This window comes from Lithobates pipiens, unplaced genomic scaffold, assembly GCF_037356315.1.
Source record: "Lithobates pipiens isolate NorthernLeopardFrog02 unplaced genomic scaffold, aLitPip1_a1.2 Scaffold_23, whole genome shotgun sequence".
Classification (NCBI taxonomy): Eukaryota; Metazoa; Chordata; class Amphibia; order Anura; family Ranidae; genus Lithobates; species Lithobates pipiens.
Window position 1 is genome coordinate 47,738,744 of NW_027507785.1, and position 21,643 is coordinate 47,760,386.

At 49.5% G+C, this 21,643-nt stretch overlaps 2 protein-coding genes across 2 annotated transcripts in view; one reads left to right on the top strand and one right to left on the bottom strand.

The window, feature by feature from the left end:
* RNF123 (ring finger protein 123) overlaps positions 1-21,643 on the bottom strand; it is a gene marked incomplete at its 5' end in the record, with an annotated part of 258,140 nt that overhangs the window by 160,078 nt on the left and 76,419 nt on the right.
* Positions 687-20,940, top strand: GMPPB (GDP-mannose pyrophosphorylase B). Its single transcript, XM_077451555.1, has 10 exons — positions 687-806; positions 1,929-2,061; positions 6,503-6,583; positions 9,871-9,919; positions 10,029-10,171; positions 10,553-10,711; positions 13,848-13,919; positions 16,655-16,789; positions 17,640-17,822; positions 20,464-20,940. The coding sequence occupies exons 2-10, from the start codon at positions 1,933-1,935 to the stop codon at positions 20,593-20,595; spliced, it is 1,083 nt and encodes a 360-aa protein (XP_077307681.1). The 5' UTR covers positions 687-806; positions 1,929-1,932; the 3' UTR covers positions 20,596-20,940.

Consider the following 21,643-nt stretch of genomic DNA (forward strand, 5'->3'; position numbering starts at 1 on the left):
GGGTGTTGGTTGTTTTGGGATGCGGATCCGTCATCCTTCGCAGCTCAGTACTCAGAAATTCTCCACTCCTTATATGGGAATGTGAAGATCCGCGGGGGTGGGTTCGGGTCTTTTAATAGCTATGATTTGCCCTGAAGGTTGAGTTTCTGATTGGATAGTTCAGTTGCACATATAAATATAAAGGCGCACTCCGCTCCGGGGATTGGGATGGTGGTTATTATAGTGAATGGAGCCCCAGCAGGAATCTCTCTCCCCCCCATAGAGAAGCTGTGCGGCTTTTTACAGGTGCGGGGTGATGGGTTGCTACGGGAACGCAGACTCCGCTCCCCTGTCAAGCAGGGTTCTCTGTGATTGGCCGTCTTCAGCCATGTGATTCCTCTTGCTGTCGTCACCGGCTTCTGTCGCAGCGCTTCCGCGTTGCTGGAACTATCTCCATGGCAGCGGTCTCTCTCAGCCCTGATTGGTCAGCACTATCCAATCGCAGTGGGAGGTGTGCCGCTCCCTGATTGGTGGAATCCCCGTTTAGGGGTGGTTCCACTGCCAGACTGAAAGCCGCCATACAATCCGTTTGAAGGCGGAAGAAGCCGAAAGATGAGAGAGGCGCAGCGTAGAGTGCGCCCCCCGGGGCCCCCCAGAGCGAGCGGAGCCACCTGAGCCCTTGTGGGAGCCCGCCAGCCCGGGGGAGGGGAAAGGGGCGGGGTCTAGGGGCGGGTCCGGAACAGGAAGTGTGTGGATAGCCCCGCCCTTTCTGAGTGGAGCCCTCAGGTTTGAATGGTGCTGAGCTGGAAGCTGTGACAGAGGAGCAGGTGAGACTTCTGGGGGACTACAACTCCCAGCATGACACTGCTGGGGGAGGGGGGCCTCAGAGACACTACAACCCCCAACATGTCCTGCTGGGAGTCTGTGTGTATGAGCTGGAGGACTACAACTCCCAGCATCCCCCATCAGGGCTCTTTAGGGGGAGGGGACATGCTGAGATTTGTAGTGCGCTGACCCCATCCTATACAGAGATCTCCAGAGGACTACAAGGCCCAGCATTGTATAGAAGGGGGGGGGTACAGCACTGCTGGGGGGTTGTAGTTCCACAGTGTCACCTGACAGCCAACCAGAGGGCAGTACAGAGAGTGGGGATGATGTGTGGTATCCCATAGCAACCAGATATCCTCTGTATTCCATAGGAACCAGATGATGTGTGGTATCCTTCAGCAACCACTTGTCTTCTGTATCTCATAGCATCCAAATGATGTGTGGTATCCCATAGCAACCGCTTGTCATCTGTATCCCATAGGAACCAGATGATGTGTGGTATCCCATAGCAACCACTTGTCTTCTGTATCCCATAGCATCCAGATGATGTGTGGTATCCCATAGCAACCACTTTTTTTCTGCATCCCATAGCAACCAGATGATGTGTGGTATCCCATAGCAAGCACTGGTCTTCTGTATCCCATAGCTTCCAAATGATCTGTGGTATCCCATAGCAACCAGATATCCTCTGTATCCCATAGCGAGTAGATGATGTGTGGTATCCCATGGAAACCAGCTGTCCCCTGTTACGGCCTCCATATGTTGGGTGTCACGGCGGGTGGGTGATGTCTGCGGGGGAGGGGGGGATTAGTCGGTGGTAAATTCCTTTGTCATAGCGGTAGAACCGGTTTGCCCGGTGAAGTGACGAGCTTTATCTGCGCGTTCATTTCATCCTCCGGGTGGAGCCGCTCTTCCGCCTCGGGGTCATTAAAATGTCATTTATCAGCCCCTGCGGTTTGCCTGAATCCCACCGCACCCTGCCCCCGGTCAGAGCTGAGACTGGCCCCCCCCCCCGAAATGTCCAATGAGAGCATCGTCTCCCCTCCCCCGCACAGCGCTGTACAGTATAGAGACCGGTCTGTTCTCCTGTCTTATCTGCTTTGCTCTGATCTCTGTCACAGGAACATGAAGGCCTTAATCCTGGTCGGCGGCTTTGGGACCCGGCTCCGCCCCCTGACTCTGAGCGTCCCCAAACCTCTGGTGGATTTCTGTAATAAGCCCATCCTACTGCACCAGGTGGAGGCTCTGGTGAAGGTGAGGACATGAAACACACAACCAACCCATACAGCCGGCCTCTTACACTGTGTACTGGATAAATAGAATGGGCCTCCTATACCATGTACAGGAACCTATAGAACGGGCCTCCTATACCATGTACACTATGGGGTCATCCTCATGTACCCTGTACAGGCTCTATGGGGTCATCCTCATGTACCCTGTACAGGCTCTATGGGGTCAACCTCATGTACCCTGTACAGGCTCTATGGGGTCATCCTCATGTGCCCTGTACAGGCTCTATGGGGTCAACCTCATGTACCCTGTACAGGCTCTATGGGGTCATCCTCATGTACCCTGTACAGGATCTATGGGGTCATCCTCATGTACCCTGTACAGGATCTATGGGGTCATCCTCATGTACCCTGTACAGGATCTATGGGGTCATCCTCATGTACCCTGTACAGGATCTATGGGGTCATCCTCATGTACCCTGTACAGGATCTATGGGGTCATCCTCATGTACCCTGTACAGGCTCTATGGGGTCATCCTCATGTACCCTGTACAGGATCTATGGGGTCATCCTCATGTACCCTGTACAGGCTCTATGGGGTCATCCTCATGTACCCTGTACAGGCTCTATGGGGTCATCCTCATGTACCCTGTACAGGCTCTATGGGGTCATCCTCATGTACCCTGTACAGGCTCTATGGGGTCATCCTCATGTACCCTGTACAGGCTCTATGGGGTCATCCTCATGTACCCTGTACAGGCTCTATGGGGTCATCCTCATGTACCCTGTACAGGCTCTATGGGGTCAACCTCATGTACCCTGTACAGGCTCTATGAGGTCAACCTCATGTACCCTGTACAGGCTCTATGGGGTCATCCTCATGTGCCCTGTACAGGCTCTATGGGGTCATCCTCATGTACCCTGTACAGGCTCTATGGGGTCATCCTCATGTACCCTGTACAGGCTCTATGGGGTCATCCTCATGTACCCTGTACAGGCTCTATGGGGTCATCCTCATGTACCCTGTACAGGATCTATGGGGTCATCCTCATGTACCCTGTACAGGATCTATGGGGTCATCCTCATGTACCCTGTACAGGATCTATGGGGTCATCCTCATGTACCCTGTACAGGATCTATGGGGTCATCCTCATGTACCCTGTACAGGATCTATGGGGTCATCCTCATGTACCCTGTACCGGATCTATGGGGTCATCCTCATGTACCCTGTACAGGATCTATGGGGTCATCCTCATGTACCCTGTACAGGATCTATGGGGTCATCCTCATGTACTCTGTACAGGATCTATGGGGTCATCCTCATGTACAGAATCTATGGGGTCATCCTCATGTACTCTGTACAAGATCTACGGGGGTCATCCTCATGTACCGTGTACAGGATCTACGGGGGTCATCCTCATGTACCGTGTACAGGATCTATGGGGTCATCCTCATGTACCGTGTACAGGATCTATGGGGTCATCCTCATGTACCGTGTACAGGATCTATGGGGTCATCCTCATGTACCGTGTACAGGATCTATGGGGTCATCCTCATGTACCCTGTACAGGATCTATGGGGTCATCCTCATGTACCCTGTACAGGATCTATGGGGTCATCCTCATGTACCCTGTACAGGATCTATGGGGTCATCCTCATGTACCCTGTACAGGATCTATGGGGTCATCCTCATGTACCCTGTACAGGATCTATGGGGTCATCCTCGTGTACCCTGCACAGGATCTATGGGGTCATCCTCATGTACTCTGCACAGGATTTATGGGGTCATCCTCATGTACAGAATCTATGGGGTCATCCTCGTGTACTCTGTACAAGATCTACGGGGGTCATCCTCATGTACCGTGTACAGGATCTACGGGGGTCATCCTCATGTACCCTGTACAGGATCTACGGGGGTCATCCTCATGTACCCTGTACAGGATCTACGGGGGTCATCCTCATGTACCGTGTACAGGATCTACGGGGGTCATCCTCATGTACCCTGTACAGGATCTACGGGGGGTCATCCTCATGTACCCTGTACAGGATCTACGGGGGTCATCCTCATGTACCCTGTACAGGATCTACGGGGGTCATCCTCATGTACCCTGTACAGGATCTACGGGGGTCATCCTCATGTACCCTGTACAGGATCTACGGGGGTCATCCTCATGTACCCTGTACAGGATCTACGGGGGTCATCCTCATGTACCCTGTACAGGATCTACGGGGGTCATCCTCATGTACCCTGTACAGGATCTACGGGGGTCATCCTCATGTACCCTGTACAGGATCTACGGGGGTCATCCTCATGTACCCTGTACAGGATCTACGGGGGTCATCCTCATGTACCCTGTACAGGATCTACGGGGGTCATCCTCATGTACCCTGTACAGGATCTACGGGGGTCATCCTCATGTACCCTGCACAGGATCTACGGGGGTCATCCTCATGTACCCTGCACAGGATCTACGGGGGTCATCCTCATGTACCCTGCACAGGATCTACGGGGGTCATCCTCATGTACCCTGCACAGGATCTACGGGGGTCATCCTCATGTACCCTGCACAGGATCTACGGGGGTCATCCTCATGTACCCTGCACAGGATCTACGGGGGTCATCCTCATGTACCCTGCACAGGATCTACGGGGGTCATCCTCATGTACCCTGCACAGGATCTATGGGGTCATCCTCATGTACCCTGCACAGGATCTACGGGGTCATCCTCATGTACCCTGCACAGGATCTATGGGGTCATCCTCATGTACCCTGCACAGGATCTATGGGGTCATCCTCATGTACTCTGCACAGGATCTATGGGGTCATCCTCATGTACAGAATCTATGGGGTCATCCTCATGTACAGAATCTATGGGGTCATCCTCATGTACCCTGTACAAGATCTACGGGGGTCATCCTCATGTACCCTGTACAGGATCTACGGGGGTCATCCTCATGTACCCTGTACAGGATCTATGGGGTCATCCTCATGTACCCTGCACAGGATCTACGGGGGTCATCCTCATGTACCCTGCACAGGATCTACGGGGGTCATCCTCATGTACCCTGCACAGGATCTACGGGGGTCATCCTCATGTACCCTGCACAGGATCTACGGGGGTCATCCTCATGTACCCTGCACAGGATCTACGGGGGTCATCCTCATGTACCCTGCACAGGATCTATGGGGGTCATCCTCATGTACCCTGCACAGGATCTACGGGGGTCATCCTCATGTACCCTGCACAGGATCTACGGGGGTCATCCTCATGTACCCTGCACAGGATCTACGGGGGTCATCCTCATGTACCCTGCACAGGATCTACGGGGGTCATCCTCATGTACCCTGCACAGGATCTACGGGGGTCATCCTCATGTACCCTGCACAGGATCTACGGGGGTCATCCTCATGTACCCTGCACAGGATCTACGGGGGTCATCCTCATGTACCCTGCACAGGATCTACGGGGGTCATCCTCATGTACCCTGCACAGGATCTACGGGGGTCATCCTCATGTACCCTGCACAGGATCTACGGGGGTCATCCTCATGTACCCTGCACAGGATCTACGGGGGTCATCCTCATGTACCCTGCACAGGATCTACGGGGGTCATCCTCATGTACCCTGCACAGGATCTACGGGGGTCATCCTCATGTACCCTGCACAGGATCTACGGGGGTCATCCTCATGTACCCTGCACAGGATCTACGGGGGTCATCCTCATGTACCCTGCACAGGATCTACGGGGGTCATCCTCATGTACCCTGCACAGGATCTATGGGGTCATCCTCATGTACCCTGCACAGGATCTATGGGGTCATCCTCATGTACCCTGCACAGGATCTATGGGGTCATCCTCATGTACCCTGCACAGGATCTATGGGGTCATCCTCATGTACTCTGCACAGGATCTATGGGGTCATCCTCATGTACAGAATCTATGGGGTCATCCTCATGTACCCTGTACAAGATCTACGGGGGTCATCCTCATGTACCCTGTACAGGATCTACGGGGGTCATCCTCATGTACCCTGTACAGGATCTACGGGGGTCATCCTCATGTACCCTGTACAGGATCTACGGGGGTCATCCTCATGTACCCTGTACAGGATCTACGGGGGTCATCCTCATGTACCCTGTACAGGATCTACGGGGGTCATCCTCATGTACCCTGTACAGGATCTATGGGGTCATCCTCATGTACCCTGTACAGGATCTACGGGGGTCATCCTCATGTACCCTGTACAGGATCTATGGGGTCACCCTCATGTACCCTGTACAGGATCTATGGGGTCATCCATAAATCTGATCAGGGAAATTCATGTAGTAACTTGTGGTCAGATTGGATATCTTGCTTCTCGGGTGGCCAGTTCTTGTATCTTTCAGCGTGACCAGATGTATGTGTCTCCTGTACTCTGTATACATGTCCTCCATATGACGGTGTCTTCTCTCTCTTCTGGACAGGCGGGGGTTAATCATGTCATTCTGGCCGTCAGTTACATGTCAGACCTGCTGGAGAAGGAGATGAAGGAGCAGGAGAAGAGGGTGAGTCTCCCCAATATCTGAGATGGAGAGTAAATGGTGTGAATTTGCAGAGCAGCAGGCCCCCGTCCTCTGTGTTCCTGCAGATCTCGTATGTGTGGTGAGGGGACACGGTGATCCTCCGCTTCCTCTGTCTGTGTATTCCGTATTAGACGTGTACACTGACAAAAAATGTGTTCGTTTTCGTTTCATTCGCGTTTTTGCTTTTTTTTTTTTTTTTTTTTTTTTTTTCGAATTTTCGCAATTCTGAAATTCGAAAAGTTAAAAAAAAGAAAGAAAATCTGTAAAATTCAAAATAACTAATAATAACAAACTATTAAATTCTAGGTATTGGAATTTCCTTTCAAATTTGGCTGTTAGTGAACGTAACGAATACAAAGTTACGAATTATCTGAAATAACGAATGCCGTAAGAATGGAACGTAGCGATCTAATAATAATAATAAATAACAATAATAAAACCTTTTTTATTATTTATTATTAATTTGTTCCATTTGTTTGGATGCGGCATTCATTATTTTGGATAATTTGTAACTTCAGATAAATTTGTATTTGTTACGTTCACTAACAGCCACATTTGAAAGGAAATTCCAATACCTGTAATTTAATAATTATTATTATTATTATTATTATTATGATTTATTATTAGGGCTGAAACAACTAATCGATTAACCACTTGCTTACTGGGCACTTAAACCCCCCTCAGTCCCAGACCAATTTTCAGCTTTCAGCGCTGATGCACTTTGAATGACAATTGCGCGGTCATACAACACTGTACCCAAATGAAATTTTTATCATTTTTTTCCCACAAATAGAGCTTTCTTTTGGTGGTATTTAATTACAGCTGGGAGTTTTATTTTTTGCTAAACAAACAAAAAAAGATGCAAAAAAAAAAAATCATGTTTAAAAGTTTGTTATAAAATTTTGCAAACGGGTCATTTTTCTCCTTCATTGAAGTGCGCTGATGAGGCGGCACTGATAGGCTGCACTGGTGGGCACTGATAGGCTGCACTGGTGGGCACTGATAGGCTGCACTGATAGGCTGCATTGGTGGGCACTGATAGGCTGCACTGATAGGCATAGTTAAGGCGGCACTAATAGGCACAGATAAGGCGGCACCGATGGGCACAGATAAGGCGGCACTGATGGGCAAAGATGGGCACATAAGATGGCACGGATGGGTGGCACGGATGGGCACTGATAGGTACCACTGATAGATGGGACTGATGGGCACTGATAGGTGGCACTGATTGGTGGCACTGCTGGGCACTGGTAGATGACACTGATGGGCACGGATATGTGGCACGGGTGCAGCACCTTTAAGGCAGATTGTGGGCACTGCTGGGTGGCACTGTGGGCACTGCTGGGTGGCACTGACGGGGGGCACTTTATTGTTGCACTGGCAGGGGGCAGGTGGGCACTGACAGGGTTGCAGGTGGGCACTAGCAGTGCTGGCCATGATCGAGACTGATGTCCCGATCACGGCCGCCGGTGATCGGCTTTTTTTTTTTTTCTCCTCGCGCTAACAGCGCGAGGAGGAATAATAGCCGATTACCGGCTCCGTTATATCACATGATCAGCTGTCATTGGCTGACAGCTGATCACGTGATAAGGGGTCGGGATCGACCCCTTACACGGATCGGTGATCAGGTGAGTCTCGTAGACTCGCCGATCACAGAGCGCGCCGCGCGCGCCCCTCAGGGGGCGCGCAGGCCGCTCGTGCGCGGGACGACGTCAATAGACGTAGTCCCGGAAAAGGAGATCCGCGCTGTAGCCGTCAATTGACTATAGCGCGGATCTCAAGTGGTTAATCGATTATGAAATTAATTGATTACTATTTTCATAATCGATTAATCGGCCAGTAACATAATGGGGTTAAAAAAAAAAACTAAAATGAGCCCTTTATAGTACAAAAAGAGCAAATAATCACTACTGTAAATATTACTTTCACAGTTCTACAGTAAAAAAAATTAACTCCTTTACAGTAGCAATTATCTGCCTTTTTTTTTTTTTTTTTTTTTTCTGTACTATAAAGGGCTAATTTTTAGCTTTTTAACCCCATTATGTTACTAAACATCTTAGGCCGCGTACACACGGGCGGACTGTCTGGCCAACTAAGTTCGTCAGACAATCCGACAGACAGTCCGTCCTACTTTTGAATGAACGGACTTGACCACACACGCTGAACAGACAGTCCGCCGAAAGCTTGCGCGATGACGTGTACAGCACGTACGACGGGACTAGAAATTCGACGTCCAATACACTGTAATGCAACCTTCGGCGTGTAAATCCTTTCTGAGCATGCGCCATACTTAGTCCGTCCAACTTGCCTACTCACGAGCGGACTGTCCGCTGAAACCAAGTTTGGACGGACAAAATTACAGAAATTCCGAAAGACTTAGTCCGCCAGACTGTCCGCTGAAAAAGTCCGCTGAAGCCCACACACGAGCGGACTGTCCGCTGAAACATGTTTCAGCGGATTAAGTTGGACAGACAGTCCGCCCGTGTGTACGCGGCCTTAGGCCTGGTTCACATCTATGTGTGTTTTGGTGCTTTTTGCAGAAACGCACTACAGTCTATTTACATGGTTTCCTATGGGACACCTTCACATCTGTACTTTTTTTCAACCGCTGGGTATTTAGAAAAGATTTGATCTCTGAGTCTGATATTTACCAGATTCACCCTTTAATAGTATATACAGTATATCTCCTCTAATAGTGGTCTATATATAGTATATACAGTATATCTGCTCTAATAGTGGTGTGTATATATAGTATATACAGTATACTTACCATATAGTTGGTTATTTTTTTTTTTTTTTTTTTTTTTACCACTGCATACAGAGATATTTAAGAATAAATTGCTTTTTTTTAAAAATTTTTTACATATTGGCTAAATTTATACACCACAGTTTTTCTTAAGATTATTAACCGATTAATCGAAACAATAATTGGCCAACTAATCGATTATAAAAAAAAATAAACGTTAGTTGCAGCCCTAATTATTATTAGTTATTTCAGATTTTTGGGCTTTAATTATTTTTTGAATTTTCAGATTTCTTCGTTCGTTCTTATTTTCGAATTTTAGAAATTCAGAAATTTCGAATTTCTGAAACATATCCGGATTTTCGAACATTGAAAAATTCGGAATTAACAAATTTGTTAAAAAAACAAAATTCGTAACTAAACGAATTGCACATGTCGGCGTCTGTATATATTTTGCCTCGGTCCTCTCTGTGGCTCGAGCAGCCCATGAATTTCTCAGTCTTGTGTTTTCTTGTGTCTCCGGCAGCTGGGGATCCGAATTTCCATGTCCCATGAGAAGGAGCCGCTGGGCACAGGTGAGCCTCGCACAGTACGGCGCTTGAATGAGCAGATGTTCCGGTGTTTTGTAGCCAGGTTTGTGTGGCTGGGTTGGTGACCCCCCTTCTCCCTCTCCTGTACACACAGCCGGGCCCCTCGCTCTCGCCAGAGACTTACTGACAGAGAACGCCGAGCCTTTCTTTGTGCTGAACAGCGACGTCATCTGCGACTTCCCCTTCGAAGAGATGGTTCGCTTCCACCGGCAACACGGAAAGGAGGGGACCATTGTGGTGAGCTGGACTTTCCTTATTGGCTTTGTATTACCTACAGCTCATGGTTTGATGGGGGGGCTTAAAGGCCAAGTCCACATTTTGCAAAGAAATAACATATCCACGTATATTTGCAGAAAAAAAAAAGTGCATTTGTTGTTGTTTTTTGCTAATGAGACTGCAAAGCATTGCAACCTGTGGATAGTGGGTTCAGCCCCAGGCTCCCGCAGACTATTCCTCCAGCTCCATGTTTGTCCCAAGATACAGGCTTTATGTTACTGAACTATAGAAAGTGTCGGTGGACTACAAGTGCGGGATCACCATTCTTCCGTGGGTTGCAGAGACAGAATACGGAGGGTGAAGAACTGAAATCCAATCTAAGATATTTTGCTTTCCACGCAGGTTACAAAGGTGGAGGAACCCTCAAAGTACGGCGTGGTGGTATACGAAGGAGAGACGGGCATAATCCAGCGATTTGTCGAGAAACCGCAAGTCTTCGTCTCCAACAAGATCAACTCCGGATTATATATCTTCTGCCCGTCTGTACTGAACCGGATCCAGGTAATCAGACCGCGGGGATGGGGTTCATGTATGACCCGTGTACTGTACTGATCAGTAAGCGAATCGGGGTGTACAGGTCACATGAAACCATATAGCAGATCTGTCTATAGAAAAGTATCCCTGCCAGCCCATAATAACACCCAGCAGTCATTTGATTCAAATGTGGGTGGGGAATGTAGTGAACCTGTGCATTGTAACCAATCGGCTTCCAGGTTTTATTGTCAAAGCTTCACTGAACAAGCTGAAGTGAGAAGCTGATTGGTTACTATGCACAGCTGCTCCAGTTTTAGTAAATTCCCCCCCCAGTGATGGGAAGGGACACTATATCGCTGGGTGAGGTGGTCTATAAAAATATCTTCCAGCTCGTAGGAACACCCCACATGTGACACAGCCATAAGATGGGACTAAATATCATTGGGTGTGATGGTCCATAGAAGTACCCCTGCCGCCAGCCCATATTAACAGTCACGTGAAAGTTGTCAGCCCGGGTAGAACAGGCTGGGAGAGAGACATAGGGGACATCTCAGATGAAAACTGGCAAATTATTTTGAGAAGGGTGCTCCTAGTATCATTATCACCGGCTCATTGCCTGACGCAACTATTTATAATATATAGGGTATATAGAACACCAGTTAAATTATTTAAGTGGGGCAGACGCGATTCTCCGGAGTGTCCTAGATGTCAAAAGTCTCCAGCGGATTTAATACACATGATGTGGAATTGTCCAAAAGTGGCTAGATATTGGCGAGAGGTGGTTAATACAATCAATGCTACATGTAATACGCATATCGACAGGACCCCTATGACATGTCTACTGGGATATTTGGACGAGGAAGGTTTCTTTCCCAGGGAGGTGATGATATTAGTTACCAGACTATTGTTTATTGCACGTAAGTTAATTGCTCTAAGGTGGATATCTTCGAATGCACCTTTACTTGAGGACTGGCGTCTTCAGGTAAATGAAAACATCTTGAAAGAACAACAAATTGGTTGCAATAGGGGAGAATCCAATAACTGGATTAAAATATGGAAACGATGGATATCGGATCCACGGGTAGCTCCACCCTCATTGGTAATGGGGGAGTCTGTATTGAGTGGTTAGTATAGTTTTTCTTTTTTCTGTTTGAGTGGGACAGTAAAAGCAGTATTCAAAGGAAGATGTGGGTATAAACATTCTCCTCCTTTGTCAGCTTGTGATATATAACTCACTATGGAAACTACGCTATGGATTTTTCGCCCGGAGAGTGCGTGTGTTTTTTATATTTTTTTATTTATTTATTTATTTTTTTGTTTTTTTTGTGTTTATGTCTGTGTGTATGTTTGTAAATACTTGTGTCTAAAGGATGGTTAGGTAGTATATATGATAGTGGCAAGTAAGAATAAGAGAAAAATATAAAAGTTGTTTTGCACGGATCAATTGAAATAAATAGGAAAACGAGAATATGATGTATTAGCGGTATAAGGAAACAAAACTGTAAAATATATACTGATATTGTAACTTGGTCTGTTATAACTTGTAATATGTCAAATAAAGAAATAAACAATAAAAAAAACAGTCACGTGACACAGCCATAGGAAGGGATTGTATATGGGTGTAATGGTCTATGGAAGTGCCCCTACCAACCCATAGGAACACCCTGCAGGCATGTGATGCAGCTGTAGGAAAGGATTGCATATTACTGGGTGCAATGGTCTATGGAAGTACCCCTGTCAGCCCATAAGAACACCCCAGTCATGTGACACAATCATAGAAAGGGGTTGTATATCACTGGGTACAATGGTCTATTGAAATACCAATACCTGCCCACCTATTGGAATACCCTGCAGTCATGTGATGTAGCCGTAGGAAAGGATTGTATATTACTAGGTGTAATGGTCTATAGAAGTATCCCAGCCAGACCATAATAACACCCCACAGTCACGTGACACAGACATAGGAAGGGGTTGTATATCACTGGGTGTAATGGTCTGTGGACGTGCCCCTGCCAACCCATAGGAACACCCCGCAGTCATGTGATGCGCTGTATGAAAGGATTTTATATAACTGGGTATAATGGTCTATGGAAGTACCTCTGCCAGTCTATAGGAACACCCCGCAGTCATGTGGCACAGCCATAGGAAGGGGTTGTATAGCACTGGGTATAATGGTCTATGGCAATACCCCTGCCAACCCATTGGAACCGCAGTCCTGTGATGTAGCCATAGGAAAGGATTGTATATCACTGGGTGTAATGGTCTATGGAAGTACCTCTGCCAGCCCATAGGAACACCCCACAGTCCTCTGATGCAGCATAGGAAGGGAATTTATTACACTGGGTGTGATTGTGACTCAGTCACTCACCTGATTTGTTTAAGTGGAATTTTCACTTCCTGGACTCCTATACAGCCTAAAAGAGGAATCTTATCAGCTGATATGAGAGAACAAACAGGAACTGAATGCTGGAGACAAATTTCTGCTTACATAGTGTTTGTTCAGCAAACCAACAATGAGCTTTTCTAGCCATCAGCGTCCTGCTCTGAGCTTTATGGCGGAGGCAAGGAAGATCCCCAACACCAAGGCTGGGAAAGTTCCTTCCTGCGGGGGGGGTACTGGGGCAGGTGTTTTTTTTTTTTTTTTTTCCCGATCCTTTTAGGAAGGTTGGATCGTCACTCAGATGTAAGCCTGGCCATTGACATGAAGTGACCATTTTCATGGCTACATCACAATTGAGCAAAGTTTAGCAGTCGCTCCGATCTCTTTGGAAGTAGGAAAGGTGTCTGTGGGCGGGGCAGTACAATGCTTTGCTTAGTATAGTTTGCTCGGGTGCCCTTTTGCACTTTATCACAATCTGTCCTGATGGTTCTCAGGGGGAATGATGGACCAGGCAAGGCTTAAGAACCTCAAACAATCATCTTCCTACTGTCACCTTTTCAACTAATATGTATGACGTGAAGTATTGAGGGGCCCCTGATATACACGTCTATAGTGGCCATCAAATTGTCATTCCAGAAGAGTAGTTATATGGAAGTCGGAGTCAGTACATTAGTCTTGGTGGAGGGGGATCTGTGGATTAGCTGAATTGTTGGGTTATTTTCATCCTCACACTCCATATTAGTTTGGCAGTCATCGTACTTTATCAATGTCTGCTCTCTGCAGCTGCGCCCGACGTCCATTGAGAAGGAGATTTTCCCTGCCATGGCTGAAGAAGGACAATTATTTGCAATGGAGCTACAAGGTGAGCGAGAGAAGGCACTGGATCCTTATGTATAGTGGGAGGGACCGGGCCCTTGTGTATAATGGGGGGGGGAGACCGGGCCCTTGTGTATAATGGGAGGGGGGGGGAAGAGACCGGGCCCTTGTGTATAATGGGGGGGGGGACCGGGCCTTGTGTATAATGGGAGGGGGGGAGGAACCGGGCCCTTGTGTATAATGGGAGGGGGGGAGGGACCGGGCCCTTGTGTATAATGGGAGGGGGGGAGGGACCGGGCCCTTGTGTATAATGGGAGGGGGGGGAGGGACCGGGCCCTTGTGTATAATGGGAGGGGGGGGAGGGACCGGGCCCTTGTGTATAATGGGAGGGGGGGGGAGGGACCGGGCCCTTGTGTATAATGGGAGGGGGGGGGGAGGGACCGGGCCCTTGTGTATAATGGGAGGGGGGGGGAGGGACCGGGCCCTTGTGTATAATGGGAGGGGGGGGGAGGACCGGGCCCTTGTGTATAATGGGAGGGGGGGGAGGGACCGGGCCCTTGTGTATAATGGGAGGGGGGGGAGGGACCGGGCCCTTGTGTATAATGGGAGGGGGGGGAGGGACCGGGCCCTTGTGTATAATGGGAGGGGGGGGAGGGACCGGGCCCTTGTGTATAATGGGAGGGGGGGGAGGGACCGGGCCCTTGTGTATAATGGGAGGGGGGGGGGGGACCGGGCCCTTGTGTATAATGGGAGGGGGGGGGAGGGACCGGGCCCTTGTGTATAATGGGAGGGGGGGAGGGACCGGGCCCTTGTGTATAATGGGAGGGGGGGGAGGGACCGGGCCCCTTGTGTATAATGGGAGGGGGGGGAGGGACCGGGCCCTTGTGTATAATGGGAGGGGGGGGAGGGACCGGGCCTGTGTATAATGGGAGGGGGGGGGAGGGACCGGGCCCTTGTGTATAATGGGAAGGAGGGACCAGAGCTTAATGTAATGAGGAGATAATGAGGCTTTAATTGCAATAGGAAGACTAGGGCCTTTTGTATATTGGGGAGAGACGAGAACTCTCCGTTGTTATGCATAGTGGGGGGGGGGGGGGGGGCTTTATTTTATGTATACATAGCATCTAATGTCAACCATATAAGCAAAAACATTTCTGAAAATTGCAATAGATATTATACGTGTATGTTATACTTTTGGTTGTATAATGGTGCAAAAGTCAACTTTTGCGTATAGGCAGAGCCACTAAGGGGGTAGCACCCTCCCTCCTGTACCAGGGCCCAGAGCAGCAGGAGTGGGCACAATTACTGGAACCAATCCCCCCCCCGGCCCCTTCTGTGGCCCTCCATGTGTTTTTTTTACAATGCTTTAGTATGTGAATGAACAGGGAGCCTCTTACAGCGTGCTTCCTGTTCATTCAAAAGTGAGACATTGGGTGTCTGTTTAGACCACCTGATATCACCAACCACCACAGGGCTGTTATTTAAAAAAAATGAAAAGGCTAAAATTGTCGAAAATAATTCAAAAAACATAATTAAGAGCTCATTCTCACAGGTATTATGATTGCATGAATGAGCGGTTGGTTCAAGTGGCTGGAGCCGCCTGTTAAGCTTGATTCACAATTCTGTCAGCTTGGCTATATGGGGCCCATGATTTCTAACAGCAGTACTGGGTGTAGGAGGGGAGTGGGGGGGGGATATCAGACTCCGGTGGAATGGACAGTGGGGGGGGGGAGATATCGGACTCCGGTGGAATGGACAGTGGGGGGGGGGATATCGGACTCCGGTGGAATGGACAGTGGGGGGGGGGATATCGGACTCCGGTGGAATGGACAGTGGGGGGGGAGATATCGGACTCCGGTGGAATGGACAGTGGGGGGGGGAGATATCGGACTCCGGTGGAATGGACAGTGGGGGGGGGGGAATATCGGACTCCGGTGGAATGGACAGTGGGGGGGGGGATATCGGACTCCGGTGGAATGGACAGTGGGGGGGGGGGGATATCGGACTCCGGTGGAATGGACAGTGGGGGGGGGGGAGATATCGGACTCCGGTGGAATGGACAGTGGGGGGGGGGGGAGATATCGGACTCCGGTGGAATGGACAGTGGGGGGGGGGGGATATCGGACTCCGGTGGAATGGACAGTGGGGGGGGGAGATATCGGACTCTAGTGGAATGGACAGTGGGGGGAGGGGAGGGATATCGGACTCTAGTGGAATGGACAGTGGGGGAGGGGAGGGATATCGGACTCTAGTAGAATGGACAGTGGGGGGAGATCAGACTCCAGTAGAATGGACAGTGGGGGGGGATCGGACTCTAGTGGATTGGACAGTGGGGGAGGGGAGGGATATCCGACTCTAGTGGAATGGACAGTGGGGGAGGGGAGGGGAGGGATATCCGACTCTAGTGGAATGGACAGTGGGGGGATATCAGACTCCAGTAGATTGGACAGTGGGATAGGACGGGTCTTGGAGAACTATTATGACAGTCATATAAGTAGAAGGCCTCTTGGAGAAGGTTGCATATGGGACTCCATGGATGGAATTGGGGGTAGGATAGAAGGGCAGACAAATTGGAGATTGGGTATAGGGAATGCAAAGATGTGGGGGGGGGGGGGGAATAGGAAATTGAGGGGGTAATAAGGGAAGTTGAAAGGAAAGGGGCTGAGGGAGGGAAAAAGAAAAGGACTGGGCGGGGGAGTGAGCGGTATGCGGTCACCTGCAGTATCAAAATGAAGTCCGTGAAAAGTGCTAACCGCCATCAATTGTCTTCCTGTCTGCAGGGTTTTTGGATGGACATCGGGCAACCCAAAGACTTCCTGACCGGCATGTGCATGTACCTGCAGTCTGTGAGACACAAACACCCCGACTGGCTCCACGCCGGGCCCGGTTTTGCAGGAAATGTCTTGGTGGTAAGATGACGTACACATGTGGGGGCGGGGCTGTAATTGGGTGACACTGCTTAGTGATGTGTATGTCTGTCCTCATATCACACTTATTACACACCTCCGGTGGTGTACTCTGCTGCCACCATGAGGAGAGAACCCGCAACTACAGGCCAGAGAAAACCTTCCCCTTTCTAGGGACTATTTATTATTATTATTATTCATTAGGTACAGTAAAATCAGAGCTTCTCCTGTCACTGCACTTTTGTCCTATTTCACTGCCTTAATTTGATATGGGAATTTAGGGGTGAAATATAATGGTCCTCCCCTGGCCATTAATATTAGGTTGCCCCATAACCATTAATATGGAGTTGCCCCCCCCCCCCTGTGCATCTGTAACATCCTCCCGCCCTGGGAAGGCTTCCTACAAGATTTTGGAGTGTCTGTGGAATTTGTGCCTATTTTTGAGGACAGGAACTGATGTTGGATGAGAAGCCCTGGCCTCCCTATTGGCATTCTGGTTCGTCCCAAAGGTGTTCAGTAGGGATGAGGTCGGAGCTCTGTGCAGGACGCTCGAGTTCCTCCGCACCAAACCGGTCTTTATGGAGCTGGCTTTGTACACAGAGGACAGTCAGGCTGGAACAGAAAAGGCTCTTCACCAAACTGTTACCACAAGGTTGGAAGATAAGAATTGTATACAATGTCTTTGTATGATGGAGTATTAATTGTACCCTTCACTGGAACTCTTTAGAAAGGGGGTTCAAATACTTTTGGCCATATAATGGGGGGGGGGGGGGTGTCTCTTCAACATCTCTTTTGCACTCAGTGTAGATCTCTCTCCATTCTGAATGCATACCTCTCCATGACTTCTCTATAGGATCCCACTGCCAAGATCGGGGAAAATTGCTGCATTGGGCCCAATGTGACGATCGGTCCAGGCGTGACGGTGGAGGACGGAGTGCGGATAAAGCGTTGCACAATTATGAAGGGGTCTCGTATTCGCTCACACTCCTGGTTGGAGTCCTCTATAGTAGGATGGAGCTCAGCTGTTGGACAATGGGTGAGTTGGAGCTTCGAGGCTTTTTTTTTTTTTTTTTTTCTACCCTCGGGCTAGAAAACTGCTTCTTTTTTATGATTCCGCCATTCTGTGAGCCATGCCGAGATTTACCATAGAATCCTTTTCAGAGAGGGCAAAGGCTGCCTGTGCGTCGCTTCCCCCGCCTGCCTGTGCATTGCATCTGCCCTAATCACCCTCTTCATGGTGGAGACCAGTGACCCAGGTCTTTGATCAAGGCCCTGCTATGTGTTGTAAGGGGCACTGCCATGGGGTACCCAGGAACCATAAATTTGATTCAGGCAGTAATTTTTATTTTTCTAAAAGACTTTTTAGATCTTGTAATACAGAATCCAAAGGTTCACAGAAAAGTTCCTCCTAAAAGTATGTTAAAATACAAACAGGTTCTAAAAGTATACAGCAGGGATATGCAATTAGCGGACCTCCAGCTCTTGCAGAACTACAAGTCCCATGAGGCATAGCAAGACTAGTAATAGTAAGACTCTGACAGCTACAAGCATGACACCCAGAGGCAGGGGCATGATGGGACTTGTAGTTTTGCAACAGCTGGAGGTCCGCTAATTGCAAATCCCTGATCTACAGCGTCTTCCTGGGGAAAAGGCACCTTAGGGCTAACCCGCAGTCATGCCCTGTGTGTCACTGCAGCACATCGACGTTGCAGTGAGCTTGCCTTGTATTTTGGTGGTATGGTAGAGGAGACCACAGAGATCTCTACAAAGATGAGTTACTGTATGTTAAAGATCAGATCCATGGTGACGTGCTAACCAGAGCAAGTACTTTTTTTTTTTTTTTTTTTTTTTTTTTTTGGCAAAGGTAAAAAAAAAAGAAAAGAGCTTCCCTGGAATGTAAAACAAGGCTTTGAAATGGTTCTCACAGCCTGCAATACCACTAGTGGGAGACTTACCCAGTTCTAGCTGTCTAGACAGAGGCAGATACAAATCTTGCGAACAATCTGGTGCTTGCTAAAGGTTGTGTAGCAGTTAGGTGATTTCCGCACAAAGCTATCTTTTGTGTGCTGGAATTCTGGTGTCGCTTTTCCCACTGTCTACACGCACCAAGCACATGATTCAGCATAGACTGCCACCACCGGCATTTTGTCAGCTAGCTGGTCTGCTAGCCCACTGGTTCTCAATCACTGAGCAGAGGTCTGCTGCTGGGCCATGGCTTCGCTCTTTCCAGGCCTCCGGCCGGCTGCTGATTCCCTAGGCTACCACAGTGCCATCCAGCTCCCAAAGTACCTCCAACCTGCCATAATGGTCACAGCGCCACCCAGCTTCCCACCTTGTCCTCTAGCCTGCCGCAGGGCTTCAGGCCCCCATACACCCCCATTCTCCAACAGAGTCTCCCAACCTTTCACAGAGCCTCCTAGCTGCCAGAGGTTCCTCATCCCCACCAGAGCCACTAAGTGTGCTGTAGAGTCCCCCAACCCCCCTCTAGAACTGCTATCCTCCCATAGTGCCCCTTAGCCTGCTGCAGAGCTTCCAGCCCCCCGCATAATGCCTGCAGTGCCCTCCAGTTGTTCTGCCCCCTGCGAAGCCATCAGCCTCCTGGAGAGACTTCATCCTCGACAGAGCCACTAAGTCTACTACAGAGTCCCCAAACCCCCTCTAGAATCACTACCCTCCCATAGTGCCCCCCTAGCCTTCTGTAGAGCTTCCAGCCCCCCCATAATGCCCACAGTTCCTCCTAGCCCCTGCAGTGCCCTCCAGTCTCCTGTTCTGCCCCTGCAAGCCATCAGCCTCCCGAAGAGACCCAGTTCCTTCTAAAAGACTTCATCCTCAATAGAGCCACTAAGTCTGCTGCAGAGTCCCCAACCCCCCTCTAGAACCACCATCCTCCGACAGTGCCCCCTAGCCTTATGCACCCCCCCCCCCCCCCCGAATGCCCGCAACCTTCAACAGTGTCCCACAGTGCCTCCTCCTAGACCCGGCAGTGCTCTACATTGCCCCTGCAAAGCCCTCTGTCTTCTGAAGAGTCCATCCCCCTCCAAAGACTTCATCCTCAACAGGACCACTAAGTCTGCTGTCCCCCTCCAGAACCCCCATCCTCGGTGTGACACCCAGTCCCATCCAGAGCCCTCCAGCATTTCAATACATATTTTGCATTACCATACTTTTATTGTGTGAATATTAACTTTTTTTTTGTAAGTTGTTGGGGCATAGGGTTTTTTTAATTTTATTTATTTATTTTTTCTATGAGGTTAAGAACCCCTGTGTGACACACACACCAGTCCCTGCGCCCCGAGCATGCATGCACTGGGAATTCTTCACTTAGTAGGCAGAAGGCCACTTATTCATTTTTATAGGTGAGGTGACGGGTGTTAAGCTGGCCATACACGGCTAGATTTTTTCAAGGTAGTTGGTGTTTGCAGGGCCACCTACAGCCTGAATTTCAGCTGCTTCAGCAGCCTTAGTTCCTTGTATGCCCAGGCTTCCTGCTGTCTGTTCGAAGTCTAAATTGTGTCCATACTACTGAACATCGTATTCTGAACATAGCTGCGATATTATCACCTCTGCTGCCGTAATTCCCAATGCAATTGGTTGCTATGGTTACCGTAGTTCACAAATCTCCATTACTTGTAAATGTAAGGCATGGGGTGTGACGTTTCTGTCTTTTTGTATTTCAGGTACGGATGGAGAACGTGACCGTGCTGGGCGAGGATGTTATTGTTAACGATGAGCTTTACCTAAACGGAGCCAACGTCTTACCCCACAAGTGCATTGCCGAGTCAGTGCCGGAACCCCGAATTATAATGTAAGAGGCGCCATGGGACTCACTAGAACTGCAGACTGAGATTTTATGTTTTCTGGTTTACAAGCACTGCTCCTTTACCCCTCTGGAGTCCCAGCAACCAGTGCCAAAGTCACCGGAGTTCAGTATGGGTGGGGGTGTCCCTTGTCTGCACTCTCTATGGAGGTGGGAAGAATCTCTCTTCTGATCATAGTATGGGGGCTGGGGGTCTCTCTCCTGTACAAAGTATGGAGCAGAGAGGGTCTCTTCCCTGTACATCGTAATGGGATGGTGGTGTCCAATACCTGTACTCACTATGGAGGAGGGGAGAGAGAGGGAGGGGTAAGGTGTGTGTCTCGCTCATGTTCATAGTATGGGGGGGGGGGGGGGGGGGGGGGAAGGGGGGTTGTTGGTCTATGTCCTGTATATTGGGGGGGGTGTTTCGCTTTCTCGGACTGCCATGATGCAGGAAGAGGGAGTCTCTCTCCCTGCTGTTCCATGGGGGAGGTTTCTCTCTCTCCTTGGTATGTGGGTGGAGGTGGAAGTCTCTCTCTTTCTATGTCTTAGTAAGTATGTGGAAGGAGGGGTGTCTCTTGCTTGCCCTCAGTAGGCTGTTGGGGAACACTCCTGTTTTGTCCTTCACTCAGTATACAGAAGGAGAGGGTCCCCCTCTTGCCTGCACCCAGTATGCAGAATCTCTATTCTTTCCCTCAGTATGGGGGGGGGAGGGAGGAGAGGGAATGTTGGTGTTTCTCTCTGCTGCACCCAGTATGCAGTGGTTTGGGGTATCCCTCTCTCCTGTACTCAGTATATGGTGGTGGGTCTCCCTCTGCTGCACTCAGTATACAGTGGTTTGGGGTCTTCCTCCTCTTCCACTCTCAGTATATGGTGGGGTATCCCTCTGTCCTGTACTCAGTATATGGGTATATGGTGGTGGGTCTCCCTCCGCTGCACTCAGTATGCAGTGGGATGGTGTTGCCCTCTTCCCTGCACTCAGCATGTGGTGGTTTGGGTTCTAACCTTCTCTCACCCTCAGTATAGGAAGGGTTTGCCCTCTGCCCTGTACTCATTATATG

Excerpts from the sequence above, each read along its gene's own strand:
- GMPPB (XM_077451555.1), top strand. The coding sequence starts at position 1,933 with ATGAAGGCCTTAATCCTGGTCGGCGGCTTTGGGACCCGGCTCCGCCCC. Across the intron at positions 2,062-6,502 it reads AGGTGGAGGCTCTGGTGAAG|GCGGGGGTTAATCATGTCAT; the intron begins GTGAGGACATGA and ends TCTTCTGGACAG. Across the intron at positions 10,712-13,847 it reads CTGTACTGAACCGGATCCAG|CTGCGCCCGACGTCCATTGA; the intron begins GTAATCAGACCG and ends TGCTCTCTGCAG.